Source organism: Heterodontus francisci, chromosome 8 (genome assembly GCF_036365525.1).
Source record: "Heterodontus francisci isolate sHetFra1 chromosome 8, sHetFra1.hap1, whole genome shotgun sequence".
NCBI lineage: Eukaryota > Metazoa > Chordata > Chondrichthyes > Heterodontiformes > Heterodontidae > Heterodontus > Heterodontus francisci.
In genome coordinates, this window is record NC_090378.1 from 62627942 (window position 1) to 62651470 (window position 23529).

Genomic DNA, 23529 nt, shown 5'->3' on the forward strand with positions numbered 1-23529 from the left:
AACACTAGGTCGGCTCGCTGAGCCTCAGCTAGGGATGATTCATTTAATTCATTCCCTGGGTCTTCTGACTTTCCAAAGAAAGTCTCAGACAGACAGACCTCATGGTCATATGCCTGCAGTACCAATGCAGCCTCCTCTGGGGGAGCTGGTTTAGTCATGGCCCGATTCATTACACAAGCAGGGAAACTGCAGGGGATCGTCTCCTGCCACTGCCCTGTCTCTCTGACCTCCTGTGGTCTCTCTTTCACTACTGGGGAAGCTAACACCTTTTCCCCCGTCAGATCATTACCTAGGAGCAGGTCAACCCCGTCCACAGGCAAACTAGGGACAATCCCTATGGTCACCGGTCCCAAAACTAGATCGCACTCCAGGTGCACCCAATGTAAAGGTACAGACGTCCACTGCCCTCCAATACCACGCACCACCATTCTGGTGTTTACTGCACTCTCTGGGGGAAAGGGCAGGCCTTTTCCCAGTAAAAGGGATCTACTGACCCCTGTGGCCCTGAGGATTACTATGAGCTTGCTTGCCCCACTCGAGGGATATGGGGTTACTCTCCCTTCAGACACAAAATCCTGATAACCTTCAGGAACCCCATTGAATTTTCCTGCACCCACAGCAGTATGTTTCCTGCGCCTTACTACTGCTGCAGTTAAAGCCACAGCTTGTCCTTCTGTGCTTTCCATCAGGGTCCTTTCTCCTTCACTGAGCGGGTGTGCCCTGATTAACCCTACAGGCTTTCTCCGTAGTTTCCAGCAGTCAGCTCTTAAATGGCTTGCTTTATTACAACGGAAGCACACAGGTTTCTGGGTCTCACTCCTACTTACAGCACCTTCCTTTTTGGCTGGGGGAGGGCCCCCTGTGTCTCCTGTTTTTCTCTCTCTTCCAGGACTGCTTGGGTTTCTATCACCTTCCCATCCTTTGTCCTTTTCGGATTTGTGGGGGTGACTAGGAAAGATTTTCCCCTGGGGAACCGACTTATAGATGAGAGTAAACTCATCAGCCAGAACTGCGGCTTGCCTGGCTCTATGAACTTTTTGTTCCTCCACATGTATCTTTATGGAGAGTGGGAGAGAGTCTTTGCATTCATCAAGCAAATTTACCTCTGAGATTTTCATAGCTGGGCTGCACTTTAAGAGCCCTCAACCGTCGGTCAAAAGCCAGCTGCTTACTTCTCTCAAACCAAGTAAGCTTGATCAGCTTGCTTCTTGAGGGTTCGAAATTTCTGGCGATAGGCTTCCGGTACTAGCTCATATGCCTCGAGGATAGCATTTTTTATCAGTTCATAATTGGATGAACTCTCATCTGGCAACAGGGAATAAACCTCATGGGCTTTTCCTATTAACTGCTTTGCAACAGCAGAGTCCAAGCCTCAGCTGGCCACTTTAACTGCCTTGCAAGTTTATCAAAAGATTTTTTAAAACTTCCATGTCTCCCTCATTGAATTTTGGGATCAGTTGAGTAAATTTTTACAATTCAGTACGCAGCCCTGAATTACAATCCTCCATATTGGCTATGCTTTCACTGAGGTTACTCTGTCGCTCCCCCCCCCACCCCCCACTTAACTCAAGACGCCTCAGCTTTCTCTCCTCACATTCCTTCCGGAAGGTTCTTTCTTTCTGTCTCTCCTCTCTCTCTTTTTCTTCACGTTCCTTCTGGAAGGTTCTTTCTTTCTCTCGCTCTTTCCCCAAATTCAAGTTTCCTCTGTTCCAATTGTATCTTTGTTAGCAATACCCTGTCAGAATCTATTTCTAACCCTGTTTCTGCTTCTTCAGATTTGAGGGAAACATGGTTGGCCACTAGTCTTAGGAGTTCAGACTTTCTAGCCTTGGCACAGACAGTGATCCCACACTGCTCAGCCATTTTTCTCAACTCTTCCATAGACAGTGCTTTTAACTTATCTCAAGTTACTTCCTGGCTTGGTGAGTTACTGGCTTCAGTCGCAGACATGTTAGTATTCCAGCACACACAACCAAAAGAAAACCTGTATTGAAATCTTTTCCCTTTTTGATTGGGACCAATTTGACTTCCCACTTCCAATTTCTTGTTTGTCTGTGGGTCAAATCCAGATGCCAGCCCCCAAATTTCTGTTACGACCAGGTGAGAAAGGGGTCTGGGGGTTCCCTCTCAGCCTTTTTCTGGTTTGGCCGTTATAGGGTATAATTTTTAAAACACTGTGCTTTTAGCTTCCCCTCAGTGAATCCTTGTTCACTGCTCTCCAACTGTAATGGCAAAGAAATCAACCAGACAGGTTTTCTTAGATTTAAACAAGAAAGGTGTAAGTTTATTAACCTTAAAACTTTAATTCGGTTAAAACTACTGAAAATATGCAACGCGACCACGTTAGCATGCGTACACGATAAACACACATACAGATGGAGACAGAAAAGGAGAAAGAATCAAGGGAAAAGGTTTGAAGCAGTGGCTGCAGTTCATTTATTGTCTTTTGGGTTTGTTGTAAAGTCTTTGATTGCAGTTAAATCTTGCCAACTTGTTGGGGCCCAGTGCATGCTTTCAAACTTGTTTCAGTGGTTTTGTGTCTTCTTGAAATCCAGTTGCAGTTCCTTCTTTTCATGAGAGAGAGAGATAGAGACCTTCCTTTTTGACCCAAACTGTTCTGTGAACACAATTCAAAACAAACCTGGGCCAGCAAGCCAGTCATGTGACTAGCTTTTTTTTCCAGGACAACCTGCCTGGTGAGTTTTGTGGATTCTTTCAATCTTAGTAGATATCCTCAGTAGGGGGCTGGAATGTTGACCTTCACACCCACAATGTCTTTTGATCGAAATCCATTTGGTTAATTGAATCAGGGAGCAGTTCCTTTGACTTCTCCAAGCAACTGTCTCTTATAATGCAGATGTTTCCATCCACTGTCCTTTTAGAATGCAGGTGCAGCCATGTTTTAGTCCAGTAAGAGTTTAAAATTTATGCTCCATATGACGAAATTAATATGCCTCATTCTTGCCAGGTGGGGTTTTCATTACAATACCATGTTTGAATATTTACTGGACTGATTCTCTACAATTCTCTATTGCCTCAGATTGATATGGTATGCAAAAATCATCAGAGAGGGACTTTCAACTTCTGCCCAAAACTGGGACACAGTTGGCGGAGCAGCCACACTGCCTGCTCAAAGTTGGTGTTGTGAGGCCTGAATCATTTTCAGGTGTGGGCTTCACTTGAATGTAACCACCAAGCTGCAAGCATCAAATAGGCATTTTGTTGCAGCTCACCAGTTGTGGGAAGACAGATCCATACAGGGTGAATAGGGCAGGGGTGTTGGGAAGGTCTATTTTCCAAGGGCAGCACGGCCCTCCAGCAGGTCGCAATAACTTTGTGGAACGAGAAGGAACATTGCTGTTCCTCTTTGACCGACAAATAATCCCCCCCCAAAAAATATTTCTGGGTCTTTACTGGCTACCAACAGTTCCTTTAAGAACAAATAGTTAGGCCGCTCACCACCTAGTTCCAATTCAAAGAATCTGCATGATGCTCACACTAACTATTTCTACCTAAAATTTGCAAAAGGAATCCTACAGCTGATGTAGGATTCTGATGTACATATGTGAGGATTCACTTACATGAAACAGGCAAGCATACTTCTCACTCACTTACAAACCTGCCTGAAAGTTACATGAGGCAGGCCTTGGGTGTCCATGGGGTGGCAGAGGTATCCCCACTGCACTCCAATTTTCAAGTGTCAGCTGCTCATTTTTTAGGTGAGAAAAACAGATGACACTTGAAATCGCTCCTCATTTGTTCACCTTGTTTATCTCATGCGAAACCATTATGTATTGAATTCTAATCCACATTCCAGGAAACTGAAATGATAGGAATGTTACCACCAGGCATTCTTAATTGGAGAGCGGGCCTGCAGGCAACCAATTAAGAGGCCGCCTGTGGTAAAATCGCCAAACCAGTCCTGCTGCCAGCGTGTGCTTTTCAGCCCGACATCGTTGTCCCGAGGCTCACAGTAACATTCAGCCCAATGTTTCGGGAGCAGCTACTGGTAATGGTTCGACTGTTGCCATTTGCAGTTCATCTAGACCCTTCTTTTGTTTGGTTTCTTGTCCCATTACCATGTTCTTTTTGCCTTGCACCATCATTCCTTTTGTCATTTAATCTCTCCTGCCCTCCAACCTATCACAGACCTTCCCTTTTGTTCATTCCTCCCCTCCCTTCTTTCCCTGCCTAAAAAACTTGCTTAAAAACTACATCTCTAACTTCTTTCAATTCTGATGAAAGGTCATTAATAACTGTTTCTTGCTTCAAAGATGCTCCTTGGCCAGCTGAATATTTCCAGAATTTTCTCTTTTTATTTCAGATTTCCAGTATCCACAGTATTTTGCTTTGGTTAAGAACCAGTCATTGGCTGCACTGCCAAGAACAAGGAGTACAAGTTCAAGACAGGAACAGTTTGTATGGTAATTTGTTCTTTACCTGCTTTCAGTCAACAAAAAGTTAATTGTTTTTGCATTCAAAAGGAAAACAAAAGTGCAAAGTCTACCTTCTTTGGAGTAAAAACAGAAAATTTTAGAAATACTCAGCAGGTCAGGTAGCATCTGTGGAGAGAGAAACATAGTTTAACGTTTCAGGTCTGTGACCTTTCATCAGAACTGGGAAAAGTTAGAAATGTAATAGGTTTTGAGCAAGTGTAAGGGGGGAGGCTGGGAAAAAGAACAAAAGGGAAGGTCTGTGATAGGGTAGAGGGTAGGAGAGATTAAATGACAAAAGGTGTTGTGGTGAAAGCCAAAAGGAGTGGTAATGGGACAAGTAAAGAAACAAAAGATGTGTCGAGAAGAGGTGTTCCTCAGGAACCTCAGCCTTGGTTTTCAGATGGGACTGTTACCTGGAAATCAAAAGGTTAGGGGTTCAAGCCCCACTCCAGACTAGAGCATACATTCTAGGCTGACACTTCAGTGACGGCACTTGCTTTTAGCTAAGGGCCTGGATTTTGCGGTCAGTGATAAAGTGACGGAGCTCACGGCTGACTGTCAAGAAAGGTGCCGCACAGATCTAGCAATTTTTATGGTGTGCATTTCACCTATCCCAACCTTGCTTTGATTCTGGCACCAATGATAGAGGATCTCCAGTGTCCAGCAACAGTAATGTCATCAAGCAAGCTCAACAGCCAATCACATTGAAGAATTGTCACTGATAGCAAACCAGGAAGTAAAATGCACTGGTTATCCTTCACTTTTTAATCATTTATAGAGCAAAATACACATGGGGTTAAGGTGCAAGCTGAAGCATCAAACAAGCTTTAAAAAAATTAAAAGCCTATGGACTTTTTATCATATTGGAGAAATTTGGCATTCCACAAATATAAAGATAGTTTTTTTCTGGATCAGAGAAGTTGTTCAGCAGTAATTATGAATTTGTACACCATTAAAACCCCAGCTACACCTTATTTAAAAAGGCATAACATTTACAAAAAGTTTTTACGGTGAGACCAATAGCGTAAAAGTTTAATTTCAGGTCAATTCAAGTAATTTCAAAAGATTTCCATCTAAGGGGATTTCAACAGCGCACCCTCTGGAGGAGCAGGGTGTCATTGATAGCAACCTCTGGATTTTTGTATTTAAATACACATGTGTAGACCAGAAGTTGCTGTCAGTTTCACAGTTGTACTGACGGTGAAAGCTGACAGTTTCACCATGATTGCAACCGCAAAAGTCGTTTCAAGATGTTTAACAGAAGTTCCGTTAGCCCTCTCTGGTGAATCTTAAAAGATCCTATGGTACTATATAAAAAGAGATTTCTACTGGTGTTCTGGCTAACACTTATCCACCAACCATTACCACTAAAAGCGGATTGCTGGTCATTTATCAAGTACCGTTTCTGGTACCTTGCTAAGGTCAGGGCTGCTGAGTTACATTGCATTGCATTAGTATTATAAAAGGTATGTCAGTGGCTGTGTTTTGGGATGATCTGAGGTCGTGAAAAGTGCTGCAGAAATGAATCTGCCTTCCTCAAACCACTAGACCCCTGTCTTTTGTTTACCTTAAGTTTGGGTAACTTTCTTCTGTACCATTTCTTCCTGAATAATCCCGTCCACTAATCATTCCACATCCACTCTGTGCAAACTATGGCAAAACATTTAATACTTTCAGACAAATCTGCTGCCTTTATTATCAGGTTAAATCTGTTCGAACTGCACTCACATTATGATATAATGACCTAAGCATTCCGTCCCCAGGACCTCCAATTCTCCAGCGAGCTGTCTCTGGCTCACATTCCAACCTCTGAGTCATTACAAGAGGTGGCTGCCTAATCTCCAATGGAGCCTCACTGACAGAGCAGCAGAACGAGGAGAGGGGTTCCGCCTGCGCCCGCCCTAGATGCGCCGAAAACTTGGCGGAGGTGAAGCGGGGCGGGAGAGCAGAGGGAGTTTGGAAAGTTATTGTGGAGCAAGTGCTTTGGAAAGTTATTGTGGGTTGTGTCCTGTCACCGTGTTCAAACCCATGGGAAAGTGTTTATCTTTCTGAGTGACTCGGATTAAAAACAGCTGGCGTTTCAAATTCAAAGACAATTGAGACTTCGCAGGACTTTGCCACAGTCATAAATGTTTGATAATTAGCTGGGAGTGCGCGGCACCGAGTCATCAAGGTGCGAGCCGTGTGCCCGCGCTCTCGCCGCCGTGCTCGAGCAGGAAGCAGCGCCTGGGAATCCGAGAGCGCTCCCGAGTCCCGGGGACTGACAGACAGCGCGAGCCTTCGGCAAACACCTACTGTAGCTTAAAGAAAAACACCCTGCAAACAACAACCCTGCAGTTGGACAGGTATCAGCTACATCCAGTTCTTGGACAACCACATCCGATGGATACAGAGGCGGTAAGTTTTGAATGAATTCATAATATATAGAATTGTTGCTTTCTTTCCTGGTAGTATGTTTTTCTAACCTGGGCTTGGAACGTGTCAGTTGAGGCTGGAATAAATAGTCTACCTGGCGATATCCCGAAAATTACAACACAGGGCGAAAAAGTGACAGGCAGTTACTGCCAAGCGATTAATGATGTGAGATATTAATTATTTGCATATCTGTTCAGCTAAAGGACATACGGTTATGTAATACTGCCACAGAAAACTGAATGTGTAGCCACAAAACTGCAGTCATTAATGTTTATACTGTCTGGATGGATTCGTTTAATTAAAGATAAAAAATGATTTTAATGTGGTTTTATTTCCTGGTGACCAACAGTTATAACGAGGCTACAAGCCAGGATTTTTTGGTTTATGGACAATTAAGGCACAAGGTACTAAGTCATGGGTATGTAATGGTAACTTGGGCCAGAGTGACTTACTGGTCACCACTGGTATCCATTTCATGTAAAGATGATTTTACATGTGTATTTCCTCCTCAACTTTTTAGTCTTTTCTAGAGGGTGCTGCAGCATGCTGGTGCTGGTTCAGTATTGCCTTCTACTTTGCCTGCCTAGGTGTTTTTTTTCATGCTTGAATAATTGAATTGTCAGCAGAGTATCCAAACATGGGATACATAAGCAACTCCAATCTTGTGCTCATTCAGATGTTCATTTTAAAAAGTTACGGTCATGTTATCCATGATGTGTGGAAGACAATTTATGTTGTTAGTTAATTAAAAGCAAGAAATGCTGGAAATACTCAGCAGGTCTGGCAGCATCTGTGGAGAGAGAAGTAGAGTTAATGTTTCAGGTCAGTGACCCTTCATTTGACTGGGCATAGCTGGCTAGGCCAGCATTTAGTGCCTATCTTAATTGCCCTTGAGAAGGTGGTGGTGAGCAGCCTTCTTGAACTGCTGCAGTCTGTGTGGGGTAGGTACACCCACAGTGCTGTTAGGAAGGGAGTTCCAGGATTTTGATCCAGTGACAGTGAAGGAATGGCGATATAGTTCCAAGTCAGGATAGTGTGAGACTTGGAGGGGAACTTGCAGGTGGTGGTGTTCCCATGTATTTTCTGCCCTTGTCCTTCTAGTTGGTAGAGGTCGTGGGTTTGGAAGGTGCTATCAAAGGATCCTTGATGCATTGCTGCAGTGCATCTTGTAGAAGGTACACACTGCTGCCACTGTGTCGGTGGTGGAGGGAGTGAATGTTTGTGGATGGGGTGCCAATCAAGCGGGCTGCTTTGTCCTGGATGGTGTCAAGCTTCTTGAATGTTGTTGGAGCTGCACCCATCCAGGCAAGTGGCGAGTATTCCTTCACACTCTTGACTTCTTCCTTGTAGATGGGGGACAGACTTTGGGGAGTCAGGAGGTGAGTTACTTGCCACAGGATTCCTAGCCTCTGACCTGCTCTTGTAGCCACGGTATTTATATGGCTACTCCAATTCAGTTTCTGGTCAATGGTAACCTCCCAGGATGTTGATAGTGGGGGATTCAGCGATCGTAATGCCATTGGATGTCAAGGGGAGATGGTTAAATTCTCGTTGGAGATGGTCATTGCCTGGCACTTGTGTGGCGCGAATGTAACTTGCCACTTATCAGCCTAAGCCTGGATATTGTCCAGGTCTTGCTGCATTTCTACATGGACTGGTTCAGTATCTGAGGAGTTGCGAATGGTGTTGAACATTGTGCAGTCATCAGCGAAAATCACCACTTCTGACCTTATGATGGAGGGAAGGTCATTGATGAAGCAGCTGAAGATGGCTGGACCTAGGATACTACCCTGAGGAACTCCTGCAGTGATGTCCTGGAGCTCAGATGATTGATCTTCAACAACCACAACAGTCTTCCTTTGCGCTAGGTATGACTCCAACCAGCAGAGAGTTTTCCCCCTGATTTTAGTTTTGCTAGGGGTCCTTGATGTCATACTCGGTCAAATGCTACCTTGATGTCAATGACAGTCACTCTCACCTCAGCTCTTGTGTTCAGCTCTTTTGTCCATGTTTGAACCAAAACTATAATAAGGTCAGGAGCTGAGTGTCCATGGCTGAACTCAAACTGAGCGTCACTGAGCAGGTTATTGCTAAGCAAGTGCTGCTTGATCGCACTGTTGATGACGCCTTCCATCATTTTACTGATGATTGAGAGTAGACTGATGGGGTGGTAATTGGTTGGGTTGGACTTGTTCTGCTTTTTGTGTACAGGACATATCTGGGCAATTTTCCATATTGCTGGGTAGATGTCAGTGTTGTAGCTGTACAGGAACAGTTTGGCTAGGGGCGCAGCAAGTTCTAGAGCACAGGTCTTCAGTACTATTGCCAGAATCATGTCAGGGCCCATAGCCTTTGCAGTCTCCTGTGCCTTCAGTCGTTTCTTGATCTCACACAGAGTGAATTGAATAGGCTGAAGTCTGGCATCTGTGATGCTGGGGACTTTAGGAGGAGGCTGAGATGGATCATCGCTCTGCACTTCTGTCTGAAGATTGTTGCAAATGCTTCAGCCTTATCTTTTGCACTGATGTGCTGGGCTCCCCCATCATTGAGGATGGGGATATTTGTGGAGCCTCCTCCTCCAGTTAGTTGGTTAACTAACCACCATTCACGGCTGGATGTTCAGGACTGCAGAGCTTAGATCTAATCCGTTGGTTATGGGATCGCTTAGCTCTGTCTATCGCATGCTGCTTATGCAGTTTGGCATGCAAGTAGTCCTGTGTTGTAGCTTCACCAGGTTGACATCTCATTTTGAGGTATGCCTGGTGCTGCCCCTGGCATGCCCGCCTGCACTCTTCTTTGAACCAGGCTTGGTCTTATGGCTTGACGGTAGAGTGGGGGATATGCTGGGCCATGAGGTTACAGATTGTGGTTGAGTACAATTCTGCTGCTGATGGCCCACAGTGCCTCATGGATGCCCAGTTTTGCATTACTAGATCTGGTCAAAATCTATCCCAATTAGCACGGTGGTAGTGCCACATAACATGATGGAGGGTATCCTCAATGTGAAGGTGGGACTTCATCTTCACAAGGACTGTGCGGTGGTTACTCCTACCAATGCTGTCATGGACAGATGTATCTGCGGCAGGTAGATTGGTGAGGACGAGGTCAAGTATGATTTTCCCTCTTGTTGGTTCCCTCATCATCTGCCGCATACCCAATCTAGCAACTATGTCCTTTGGGACTCGGCCAGCTTGGTCAGTAGTCCTGCTACAAAGCCACTTTGAAGTCCCCCACCCAGTGTACATTCTTCACCCTTGCAACCCTCAGTGCTTCGTCCAAGTGGTGATCAACATGGAGGAGTACTGAGTCATCAGCTGAGGGAGGGCAGTAGATGGTAATCAGCAGGAGGTTTCCTTGTCCATGTTTGACCTGATGCCATGAGACTTCATGGGATCTGGATTTGATGTTGAAGACTCCCAGACCAACTCCCTCCTGACTGTATACCATTGTGCTGCCACCTTTGCTTGGTCTGTCCTGCCAGTTGGGACAGGATGTACCCAGGAATGGTGATGGAGGATTTTAGGACAGTGTCTATTAGGTATGATTCTGTGAGTATGACTGTCAGGCTGTTGCTTGACTAGTCTGTGGAATAGCTCTCCCAACTTTGGCACAAGCCCCCGGATGGTAGTAAGGAGGACTTTGCAAGGTCGACCAGGCTGTGTTTGCCATTGTTGTTTCAGGTGCCTCGGTTGATGCCGGGTGGTCCATCCAATTTCATTCTGTTTTATTGACTTTGTAGCGGTTAGATACAACTGAGTGGCTTGTTAGGCCTTTTCAGAAGGCATTTCAGAGTCAACCGTATTGCTGTGGGTCTGGAGTCACATGTTGGCCAGACTAGGTAAGGACAGCAGATTTCCTTCTCTAAAGGACATGAGTGAACCAGATGGGTTTTTAACAACAATTGACAATGGTTTGATGGCCATTATTAGACTTGCTTTAAATTCCAGATTTATTAATTGAATTCGAATTCCATCTTCTGCTGTGGTGGGATTCGAACCCATGTCCCCAGAGAAATACCCTGGGTCTCTGGTCCAGTGACAATACCACTATACCAACACCTCCCCTCAATATATAGCTATATTGGAATTGTATTCAACAGCACCCTAAATAAAATTAACAAAAAACATTTTGGCTTGGAGTTTAAAACCTACAACCCCAGAGTATCTTTATCCATTTGTGATTATGAAGTGTGTTGCCTGAGCATCACTGACAATGCAATCGGTCTCTCTACTCTTTTTAGCTGGAGGAATGTGTGGCTTATCCAAGTCTTACTGTCAGACAAGCAATCTGACAAGAAAAAGGCAGTGAAGGGAGTCAAAAGAGATGATGGGAGAGGGAGAGTTATGTATTATTAATGTACATGTGGAAGCTGGCCTGATGTCTTTGAATTATGTTGAGGAGCAGCATGTAGATGAAGGAGGTGGTGCCAAGGATAGATCCTTGGGGACTCTGGATGTAACAATGCATGGACAGGGAAAGAAGCCTTTGCTGGAGAAACTCTAGCTACAATCAGCTAGGTAAAAATGGAGTCAAGTCCCACTTAACTGGACAATGAGGGAAAGGAGTTGGAGAAGGATAGTGTGGTCAACCATGTCAAGGAGGATGAAAATGGAAAATGGCATATTTTTTAAAATCCCAAATTAAAAGCACTCATTGAAGCTCATGTAAATAAAGCCATGAAATAATTTTGAAACCGTGATCTTGTTAAAATTGTAATTGATTTTTATAAATTGAGAGAAATTTCAAATCCCTACATTGGATTACTGCCTTGATCAATCCCAGTTTCCTACTGTTTTGTCTAATATCACATTAGTAAAACAATGAAGTGAGCAGTTTGGTTCTGGTGTGCAACAGAAACATGGTAGGCAAAGAAGCTTGTTGTATTTTTAGAAGTTAAGAACTTCTGAAGAGTTATGTAATTAAATGTAAAAAGCTTATATGGCATACAAGCCATTTTCCCCATAATGCTTGAGAACCATGACTAGACAGCATTCCAACCAATGTTAGAACTGTTTCTCATTGTGATATTCTCCCTCCTTGTCCCTCTTATCCTCTCCATATAAACTTTGACTTATATTCAAGTCCATCTTCGCAACCTTGTTATCTCACGTGGCCTCTCTAATCCACTGGTCTCAATCACAATGAAGGTTATCTCGAGTTACTTATAATCCTCCTCACCCAATCCCATTACCCCTTCCAACTCCACTTCCTTGTGTCTGTCTTTTTGGAAAAAATCTGTTCACTGACCCACATCACTTAAACGGCAAGAACAAAGTACTGCAGATGCTGGAAATTGGAAATAAAAATAGTAACTGCTAAAAATACTCAGCAGGTTTGGCAGTATCTGTGATGCTGCTAGACTGCTGAGTATTACCAGTATTTTCTGTTTTTATTTCAGTTAAATTCCAACTAGCTAACCTTTGCCTTCCATTCACCACAGTAAGTCTACTAACCACTCCCTCCGGTATACTGCTTCTACTATATAATTCTTTGTCTCTTTTGGGGCATTTCCTATGTTAAAGGCTATAAATTCCAGTTGTTATGTTACACACTTAATTTTTTTTAAACCAGTCTCCAAAGTAAGAAAAGCTTTTGAACGAAAATAAATCCAGTTTATCCAGTTTGAAATGAAACTGAAACTTAAGACCATTTCTGATTATTTCCTTGTATCGGTTTTCAACCTCATCCCCTTTCGCCCTGATAACCCTAGTTCCGTCTGTGTCCGCTCCTGGAAAAACTTTTCTCCCAATTCATTTATGACTGCAATTTCAAAATTCCAACTGTTTAGCCTTTGGCCTCCATTCACGATGATATTTCTGCAGTACTGGTGTATTGAAAACCATTCCCCTCTCTCACCCTAGCTGTTCCCCATGGTATGCCCTCATCTCTACTCCCATAAGCCCAAGGGATGCAGACTTGAATGGATATGGCAGACAACTGGTTTAGCTGTTCACCAAATCTGGCTGGCCACATGAAGCACTATCGGGTCCTGCTCTCATGTGCAAAAACTGTTCACTGCTTTCCAGGATGATCCTGGACTAAAGATAACCCACAGTTTCTTTTCTGTACTGCATGCTGTCTTATTAAATCGCTCTCCTCTGTCTCCTCCACCCTCACCAACAATCATAGTCATTTATGGCACAGAATGAGGCCATTTGGCCCATTAAGTCCATGTCAACTCTCTGTACAGCAATCCAGTCAGTCCCATTCACCTGCTCTACTCCTGGAGCCCTGCAAGTCTATTTTCTTAAAGTGCCCATCCAATTTCCTTTTGAAATCATTGATAGTCTCTGCCTCTACCACCCTCATAGGCAGTGAGTTCCAGGTCATTACCACTCGCTGCATTTATTAAAAAAAAAAAGTTCTTCCTCACATCCCCTCTGCATCTCTTGCCCAAAACTTTAAATCTGTGTCCCCTAGTCCTTCTACCATCAGCTAATGGGAACATTTTTTTGTCTACCCTATCCAAACCTGCCAGAACCTTGTACACCTCTATCAAATCTCCCCGCAATCTCCTTTTGCACCAAGCAGAACAACCCCCAGCTTCTCCAACCTAACCCTGTAGCTAAAATCCCTCATCCCTGGAACCTTTTCTGGTAAGCTTCATCTGCACCCTCTCAAACCCTTACATCCCTCCTAAAGTGTGGTGACCAGAATGGGACACAATACCCTAGTTATGCCTAACCAGAGCTTTAAAAAGGTTCGACATAACTTCCCTGCTTTTGTACTCAATGCCTCTATTTATGAAGCCCAAGATCCATATGCTTTGCTGTCCACTCTCTCAATCTGCCACCTTCAAAGATCTATACACATGCACCCCCAGGTCCTTCTGTCACTGCACACTCTTTAGAACTGTGCCATTAAGTCCAAATGACCTTTCCCCATCCCTTCTGCCAAAATGCATCACCTCACACTTCTCTGTATTAAATTCCATTTGCCACTTGTCTGTGCATTCTCTTAGCATATCTATGTCCTATTGCAGTTGATTTGTATCATGCTCACTGTTTGCCACTCCTTCAAGTTTGGTATCATCAGCAAATTTTGAAATATTACACTCTATTCCAATATCCAAGTCATTTATATTTACCTAAAAAGCAGTGGACCTAGCACTGACCCTTGGGGAACATCATTGTCTACTATCCTCCAGTCTGAAAAATAACAATTTACCACAACTGTTTTCTGTCCTCAAGCTGACACTGACCCTCCTATGACATGAGCCTCAATTTTGTTAAGCAGCCTTTTATGTGGTGCTTTGTCAAAAGCTTTTTTAAAATCTAAATAGACAACATCCATTGCATTCCCTGCATCAACCTTCTCTGATACTTCATCAAAAAATTCAATTAGATTCATCAAGCATAATCTGCCTTTGACAAATATGTGCTGACGATCCTTAATTAGCTCAAACCTCTCCAAATGCCCATTGATTTTCCTGATTATTGTTTCTAAAAGCTTACCCAGCACTGATGTTAAACTGACCGGCCTGTTGTTACTAGGACTTGTCCTTACACCCTTTCTTGAATAAGGGTGTCACATTTGTCACTCTCCAATCCTCTGACATCTGCCCCACATCCAGGGAAGACTAGAATATTATGGTACTCCCTTCCACTATCTTCACTGCCACTTGCTGTAGCAACTTTGGATGTAAGCCATCCGGACCAGGCGACTTAGCCACGCTAAGCATAGCCAGCCTTTCCAGTACATCTCAATGCCTATCTATTTTCACCCCATCCATTACCTCTACCATCTCTGCTTCTACTAATATTTTGTCAGCATCCTCTTCCTTCGTAAACACTGATACAAAGTACTCATTAAGTATTATAGCCTTGCCTTGTGCCTCTAAGTATCTTTATCCCTCTAGTTTAACCCTCTTTATCCCTAATAGGCCCCGCCCTGTCTCTTACTACGCAATTACCATTTACATGTTGGTAGAAAATTTTTGGGTTCCCTTTTATATTGCCTGCCATTCTATTCTCATTCTCTCTTTGCCAGTCATATTTTTCTCTTTACTTCCCTCTCAACTTATTGTATTTGACCTGGTTCTCAATTGAAGAATTCAGCAGTCATGCAGCATGCACCCTCTTTTTTTACTTTTTGTTTTATCATATTCTCTAACCTCATCGTCATCTAAGGAGCCCTGGCTTTGGTTCTCCTACCTTTTTACCCTTGTTGAAATGTACCTAGCCTGTACCTGAAGCATCTCCTCCTTAAAGATAGTCCATTGTTCCGTTACACTTTTTTTTTTCTGTCAGTCTTTGGTTCAATTTTATCCTGGCTAGATCCCTTCTCATTCAATTGAAATTACTCCTCTTCCAATTTAGTCATTTTACCTTCAATTGTTCCCTAGCTTTCTCCATTACTAGTGTAAACATTTTGATATGATTACTCATCCCCAAGTGCTCCCCCACAGATACTTGGTCCACTTGGCCCACCTCATTCCCCCAGCACCAGATCCAGCAATTCCTCCTTCCTCGTTGGGCCAGGAACATACTGGTCCAGGATGTTCTGCTGATCACGTTTCAGAAATTCCTCCCTCTCCTTACCCTTTACACTATCCAAATTCTCCTGAATGAATGCAATACCATCCCAATCAATATTTGGGTAATGAAAGTCCCCCACTATCACCACCCTATAGTGGTGATCTGAGATTCATCTGTTGCTTGTTCCCTCGTTTGCACCTTTGCCCCCTCAGCCCCCTGCTTGCGCCCTCCCCGCTTGTCTCTGCCCTCTCACCCTCTCCGATCTGGAATCATGACCAGGAACTTGGCTATAATGTTCAACAACAACAACAGCAAATTAATTTTTAAGCGCCTTTTTAAAGTAATTAAACACCCCAAGGTGCTTCACTGGAATGTTACAGACACAGGAACACCAGAAGTAGGAGCAGGAGTAGACCATATGGCCCATCGAACCTGCTCTGCCATTCAATACGATCATGGCTGATCTACATTTTCCTGCCTGTTTGTCATATCCCTTGATTCCCTGAGAGACCAAAAATCTGTATCTCAGAGACAAAGTTTGACACCGAGCCACAAAAGAAGATATTAGAACAGGTGACCAAAAGCTTGTACCCTGAGGAGGTAGGTTTTAAGGAATGCGTTCAAAGAGGAGAGAGGTAGAGAGGTTCATGGAAGGAACTTTAGAGCTTGGACCTAGATAGCTGAAAGCACAGCTGTCAATTTTGGAGTGAAACATCGGGAATACACTGTGCCAGGATTAATCTGGGATGAAGAGTTAAATTGACTATATATTCAGTGCCAAGATCTTGGAGGCAATGTTTTTATTACCAGATTGCACAGCTGCCTATGGAGGCTCTTGCTGCCAGCACAAGCTCATTAGAGACTGCAGAGTTACATGATGAGAGCGAGGCTTCCTACTTTTTTTTTGCGTGGTTTGTCCCAGATATGACATCACTCTAGGCAAGTAAAAAAAAAATGCATTTTGAAATTCAATTTCTGGTCTTTGACAGTAAGTTTCTTAAAACTGTGTTGGCTTGTCTTAGTAATTACTGAGGGACTATGGAGCAGATTTTCCTCACTTTTCCCAGGATAATGTTTATTCTGTGCAAGGGTTAGGAGAAAATGACTACTGCTTGCATTTATGTCGTGCCTTTAACATAGTATAATGTTCTAAGGTGCTTTACCAGAACGTAATCAGACAAAATTGACACCAAGGCTAAGGAGGAGTATCCGGATAGGTGACTGTAAGCTTAAGGAGCATCTTTAAAGGAGGAGGAAGAGGTGACAAGGTTTTGGGAGAGAATTTCAGACCTAAGTGTCTGAAGGCATAGTTGCGAATAGTGGGGCAAAGGAAATGGGGGATGCACGAGAGGCCAGAGGTGGAGGAATGCAGAGATCTCGGAGGGTTGTTGGGCTGCAGGAAGTTTTTTTTAAATTTTTTTTTTAATTTTTAGAGATACAGCACTGAAACAGGCCCTTCGGCCCACCGAGTCTGTGCCGACCATTAACCACCCATTTATACTAATCCTACACTAATCCCATATTCCTACCACATTCTCACCTATCCCTATATTGCCCTACCACCTACCTATACTAGGGGCAATTTATAATGGCCAATTTACCTATCAACCTGCAAGTCTTTTTGGCTGTGGGAGGAAACCGGAGCACCCGGAGGAAACCCACGCAGACACAGGCAGAACTTGCAAACTCCACACAGGCAGTACCCAGAATTGAACCCAGGTCGCTGGAGCTGTGAGGCTGCAGTGCTAGCCACTGTGCTGCCCTACAGAGATAGGGAGGGCCACGGCCATGGAGGGATTTGAACTCAGAATAAGAATTTAAAATTTGAGGCGTTGCTTGACCTGGAACCAATGTACTGGGGTGATGGGTGAATTGGACCTCTCCTATGTTAGGATAGGGGCAGTAGAATTTTGGACGAGTTCAAGAATGAAGACTGACGTTTGACCAGAAGAAAATTGGAATATTTGAGTTTGGAGGCACAACCGCATAGATAAGGGTTTCAGCAGCAGATGGACTGAGTTGGGGCAGAGACAGGTGATCTGACTGAAGTGGAATCAGGCGATCTTGGTAATGGAGAGGATATGGGTTTGCAAACTCAGTTTAGAGTCAAATAGGAAGCTGAGGTTGCAAAAAGTCTGGTTCTGCTGCAGACAGTGGCCAGAGCATGGCTTAGAATTGGTGGCAAAGGAATGGAGATTATGGCTGAATACATTGGGCAGGGGGCCCTGCCCACTGGCCAAAACGTAGGGGTCGATCCTGCCTCCGCCGGGCCTGGGAGCTGCACTGTAATTTTACATGGCCCAGGCCCTTAATTGGCCTCAGGCAGGACTTCTGCACCTCTTGGGCAGGAAGTCCCACTTCCAAGAGCTGCTGGCCAGTCAGCAGGCTGGAAGCTCTCAGTCCCACCAGCGCCACCGGGAGCAGTTGCCACTGTTGGGAATACAGCCAGGGAAGAAGCAAGAGGGACACCGGCCCCAGAAAAAAAGTAAGTGTCCTCGGCAAAGCTGCGCAAAATCAGCTGGGCCCCATCGAGGCAAAGAGGGTTGGTTGCGGGGGGGCAGGGGGAGGAATATAGTTCAGTGGGGGCAGTTGGGTTTTGGGGGTGGGGCACTGTGTGCCCAATCAGGAGGGGCCCCCCAGCCCACAAGGAAGCCACCAGGTTTACTGGGTGGCCTCCTGGAGAGCCTGAGCTGCCTGCCTGCTGCTAGTAAAATACCAACGGCGGCAGGAGGCAGTTAATTGACCACTTAGGGGTCTTAATTGGCCTGGGGCGGACAGGCCATTTCTCGCTGCTGCCCCTTGTAAAATTGCAGCGGGGGTGGGAAGGCAATGGGAATGGCACCATCTGCCTCCCACTCAATTTTACAACCCTCTGCCTCCGAATCACTACTGACATATTTAATACATAATATATATATTATATTTGTTGAACATTATAAACAAATTTCTATTTATTGGAGTTCTTTGAGGGAGTTACATGTGCTGTGGATAAAGGACACCACCAGGTTTATCCGGATGTATTGTAACTTGGATTTCCAGAAGGCATTTGATAAGGTGCCACATCAAAGTTTATTGCAGAAAATAAAAGCTCGTGGTGTAGTGGGTAACATATTGGCATGGATAGAAGATTGGCTAGCTAACAGGAAACTGAGAGTAGGCATAAATGTTACATCTTGCCAACCGGAAAATGACCCGAGTGTGTGCCACAGGGATCTGTGCTGAGGCCTCAACTTTTTACAATTTATATAAAATGATTTTGATGAAGGGACCGAAGGTATGGTTGCTAAATTTGCTGATGACCGAAAGATAGGTAGGAAAGTAACTTGTGAAGAGGACATAAGGAGGCTACAAAGGGATATAGATCGGTTAAGTGAGTGGGCAAAGACTTGGTAAATGGAGTATAATGTGGGAAATTGTCCACTTTGGCAGGAAGAATAAAAAAGAAGCATATTATCTAAATGGTGAGAGATTTCAGAGCTCTGAGATGCAGGCGTGTCCTAATGCATGAATCGCAAAAGGTTAGTATGCAGGTACAGCAAGTAATTAGGAAAGCTAACAGAATGTTTTGTTTATCATGAGGGGAATTGAATACAAAAGTAGGGAGGTGATGCTTCAGCTATACAGGGCATTGGTGAGACCACATCTGGAGTAGTGTGTACAGTACTGGTCTCCTTATTTAAGGAAGATATAAATGCGTTGGAGGCAGTACAAAGAAGGTTTACTGGACTAATACTTGGAATGGGTGGCCTGTCTTACGAGGAAAGATTGGACAGGCTAGGCTCGTATCCACTGGAATTTAGAAGAGTAAGAGGCGACTTGATTGAAACATAAAAGATTCTGAGGGGCCTTGACAGGGTGGATTTGGAAAGGAGAATCTCGAACTAGGGGCCACTGTTTAAAAATAAGGGTTCGCCCATTTAAGACCAAGATGAGGAGATTTTTTTTTCTGAGGGTCATGAGTCTTTGGAATTCTCTTCCTCAAAAGGCAGTGGAAGCAGAGTCATTGAATATTTTTAAGGCAGAGGTAGATAGATTCTTGATCAGCGAGGGGGTGGAAGGTTATCGGGGGTAGGTGGAAATGTAGAGTAATCAGTTCAGCCATGAACTTATTGAATGGCGGAGCAGGCTCAAAGAGTCGAGTGGCCTACTCCTGCTCCTAATTCATATGTTCGTATGTATGCATTGTGTATATATCCTAGCTAATTGCTTTTTCTTTTCTTCCCGACATCTTAATTGGAGGAAATTTCTGCTCGCCCCATGCTGAATGTCAAACAAGCAATGTGACAAATTATAGGTAGAGGAGGAATTGAGAGATGGTGGTTAAGTAGAGATGGGTCTTGTCCGTATACAGGTGGAACTTGATGTATTTTCCAATCATCTCAGTCCCAGGATATCACTGCAGGAGTTCATCAGGGTAGTGTCCTCGACCCAACTATCTTCAGCTGCTTCATCAATGACCTTCCCTCCATCATAAGGTCAGAAATGGGGATGTTCACTGCTGATTGCACAATGATCACCATTCGCAACTCCTCAGATACTGAAGCAGTCCGTGTCCAGGCCTTGCTGCAAATGGACAACATCCAGGCTTGGGCTGATGTGTGGCACGAATGTTACTGGCCACCGAAGTGCCAGGCAATGACCATCTCCAAAAAGAGAAAATCCAACCATCTCCCCTTGACATTCAATGGCATTACCATTGCTGAATTGCCCACCATCAACATCCTGGGTGTCACCATTGACCAGAAACTGAACTGGACCAGCCACATAAATGCTGTGGCTACAAGAGCAGGTCAGAGGCTGAAAGTTCTGCGAGTAACACCTCCTGACTCCCCATTGTCTGTCTGTCCGCCATCTACAAGGCACAGGTCAGGAGTGTGATGGAATACTCTCCACTTGCCTGGATGGGTGCAGCTCCAACAACACTCAAGAAGCTCAACACCATCCAGGCAAAGCAGTCCACTTGATTGGCACCCCACCCACCACCTTCAACGCTCACTCCCTCCGCCACCGACAGAGTGGCAGCAGTGTGTGCCATATACAAGATGCACTGCAGCAACTTACCAAGGCTCCTTTGACAGCACCTTCCAAACTCTTGACCTCTACCACCAGAAGGACAAGGGTAGCAGATGCATGGAACAGCACTACCTGCAAGTTCCCATCCAAGCCACACACCATACTGACTTGGAACTATATCGCCATTCCTTCACTCTCGCTGGATCAAAATCCTGGAATTCCCTCTCTAGCAGCACTGTTGCTGTACATATGCCCCAAAGACTGCAGCAGTTCAAGAAGGCAGCTCACCACCACCTTCTCCAGGGCAATTAGGGATGGGAAATAAATGCAGGTCTAACCAGTGGTGCCCACATCCCATGAACAAATATTTTTTAAAAACTCTCTTTTTAGTGAAGGATTATTTATTTCAATCAGCACCTACTGATCACTCTAATTTCCTCACATAATCCAGTTCTACATACCTGGCAATATGAAGTTGGAGATAATGGTGCCAGTATCTTGTTACCTCAGGGTAGCTGGGCCATTTGAGACCTCGGGTGGTCATCCCTGCCCTTTTGTGAGTTGCCCCAGGCTCAGGTAAGGGTCTCAAGCCATGGTCAATGGTGGAAGAGCTAGAACCTCGAGGGACAGCGGTGCTTACAGGCAGAGGTTCTTTCAGGAAGAGGACTTTTGTTTCCTTTAAAACAGACGAGGAAGGTAATGGGAAACTACCAGATGTACTTTTTCCCCTAGTCGTATTGCTCATTTCTCATGGAAGTTTTTTTTAAAAAGAGGCTCTTACGAGCAACTGAAAAGCAAAATGTGCCCATGAGGCTGCCCTTGGACAGATGACCACTCCTGCTACCTTGTTGCCTATTGTAATTTATTAATGCTAACACTAATCATTTTATCTGGTTCTCCAAACCTGTGCCCAAATGCACCTTTGAACCTGTCTGCCACTGGAATTATAATGCGTAAATCGACAAGCAGTGTTAACTTTTACTTTCTCCATTATAAACCATTACAAATTAATGTCATGCCTTCCAGTAATTATTCAGTCTTTCTGTAACTAACTACCTTTTATAATGTAATAATAGCTTATGTCCTTAATTTCCCACTTACTGAAGCATAAGATCGTTACCTGCTGGCAATTTTAGGCTTGACGCAATATGTTTTTCAGAATAAATGATATAAGCAGAAATTGGAATGCAATCTCAGACTCTTGCCCACCCCTTCCCCCATTGTAATTTCTGTTTTGGAATTCTCAAATTTGGCAATAATGTGATAGTAGTATAAAAAAAAAGTATGAACACCTGGCAATCTTTTGATTTATAGTGATAAATTGTTTTACCAAAGAACATTATTTAGACTTCTGATCATTTTGAGCATGGCTGTTTCAGATACAGACTGATCTGTGCATTTTCAAAATTTTCTATTCTTTATTTAAAATTTCCTATATTTGTGGCTGTTCTGTTATCTCTATTAGGAAAGCATATGGGACACCTGCCTTTATTAGCCGAGGCATAGAATATAAGAGCAGGGAGGTTATGATGGAGCTGTATAAAACGCTAGTTAGGCCACACCTGGAGTACTGTGTCCAGTTCTGGGCACCACACTATAGGAAGGATGTGATTGCACTGGAGAGGGTGCAGAGAAGATTCACCAGGATGTTGCCTGGGCTGGAGCATTTCAGCTATGAAGCGACACTGAAAAGGCTAGGGTTGTTTTACTTAGAACAGAGAAGGCTGAGGGGGGACATGATTGAGGTACACAAAATTATGAGGGGCATTGATAGGGTAGATAGGAAGAGACTTTTTTACCTTAGCGGAGGGGTCAACAGATCTAAGGTAAGGGGCAGGAGGTTTAGAGGGGATTTGATGAAAAAATATATTACCCAGGGGGGTGGTAGAGGCAGGAACCCTCACAACATTTAAGTAGTATTTAGATGAGCACTTGAAACGCCATAGCATGCAAGGCTATGGGCCAAGTGCTGGAAAATGGGACTAGAATAGATAGGTGCTTGATGGCCGACACAGACACGATGGGCCAAAGGGCCTGTTTCTGTGCTGTATAACTCTATGACTCTATTTAAATTGACTTTTGAGGTTAATTTGTTTGCTATTGGTGTGTGTTTGAACATTATATAAACTAACCCAATGATGCATGCAGTTTTTAACCTTGATAGCCTTCAAGTAATTCTCTTTTGAACCAAAAAGCTACAGCTTTTTTCCTTCTCTTTCCTCCCTCTTTTTATTTTCCCTCTTTTTTTTTTCTCCGTACCTTTCTACCCTCCTCATCTATAGTTGCTAAGTCATACTGGTGTCCATTTTCACCCAAGTTAAGTGAAACACTGGTTGCCTTTTAGCCCTATTATCAAAATGCCAATCTTCATTTAATTAGCCTGGATGGTATCATAACCCTATCTTTACTTGATGCACTTTACACAGAAATGATGAGATTTTATTACAAATTCCATAGTTGACTTACTCCCATCCCAGCTAAAGTTAGCTAACCGGTCTGATACCAAAGAGAGAGAGAGAGCCTACAGATAAACCTGTTCTTTTGAGTCATCCTTCGTCCACTTCCAGCTGCTGAATGGATCAGACATCAAAAGATTTGTTTTACAATAATGTATAATTTTCCGTGTTATTGTTGACTAGGCTTAATTATGTTCCAATTATATAAAATTGTGAACTTATGCTATTTATGTGATTGTTATTGTGAACTGCTTTTCTCATGTGCAGTTTTGTCATGAGATATCTATGTTAATCCAAAAGTTCACAAAAATGATTCTAGTTATCCATCATGTTAGTTATGAAGAATGGTTAATAATTTTGTGATTTTTGGAGAGAGGCAGAGATTGTGGGGGTGAGGGTTCGTGGTTGGGGGGGTGGGGGGTGTGTGGGGGGAATTCATGGTTGGGTTGGAGGAAAGATCGGGGCAAGGAGGGGAGACCAGAGGGAAGTGGGGAAGAGTCTGTGATTGTGGAGTCCTACTGCTCAGCACTAGTGTGTTGCCTACATGTCTCTGCTGTACCATTTTGAATATTTAGTCCATTTTTTGCCCCCACCAATAATACAACTTCCAACACTGAATATTGCACTGCCTAGATGAGTGTGCTGCAACCCAAACTTTCTGGACAAACTTGTACTGTCACTGTAGCTATTCTAAATAGGAATGGGACTTGTATTCCAAGATGCAGTTCAGCA

The 23529-nt window shown here is 43.9% G+C and overlaps 1 protein-coding gene across 3 annotated transcripts in view; it reads left to right on the plus strand.

The window, feature by feature from the left end:
• Positions 1–23529, plus strand: part of LOC137372858 (FYN-binding protein 1) — a 144432-nt gene that overhangs the window by 16684 nt on the left and 104219 nt on the right. For 2 of the 3 annotated variants that reach the window (XM_068037221.1, XM_068037222.1), the window contains exons 2-3: positions 4325–4424; positions 6200–6833. In XM_068037221.1, coding sequence (XP_067893322.1) covers positions 6819–6833 — 15 coding nt within the window. In that variant the 5' untranslated portion in view covers positions 4325–4424; positions 6200–6818. The remainder of the gene's footprint in view (positions 1–4324; positions 4425–6199; positions 6834–23529) is intronic. The other variant, XM_068037225.1, reaches the window with a different exon arrangement.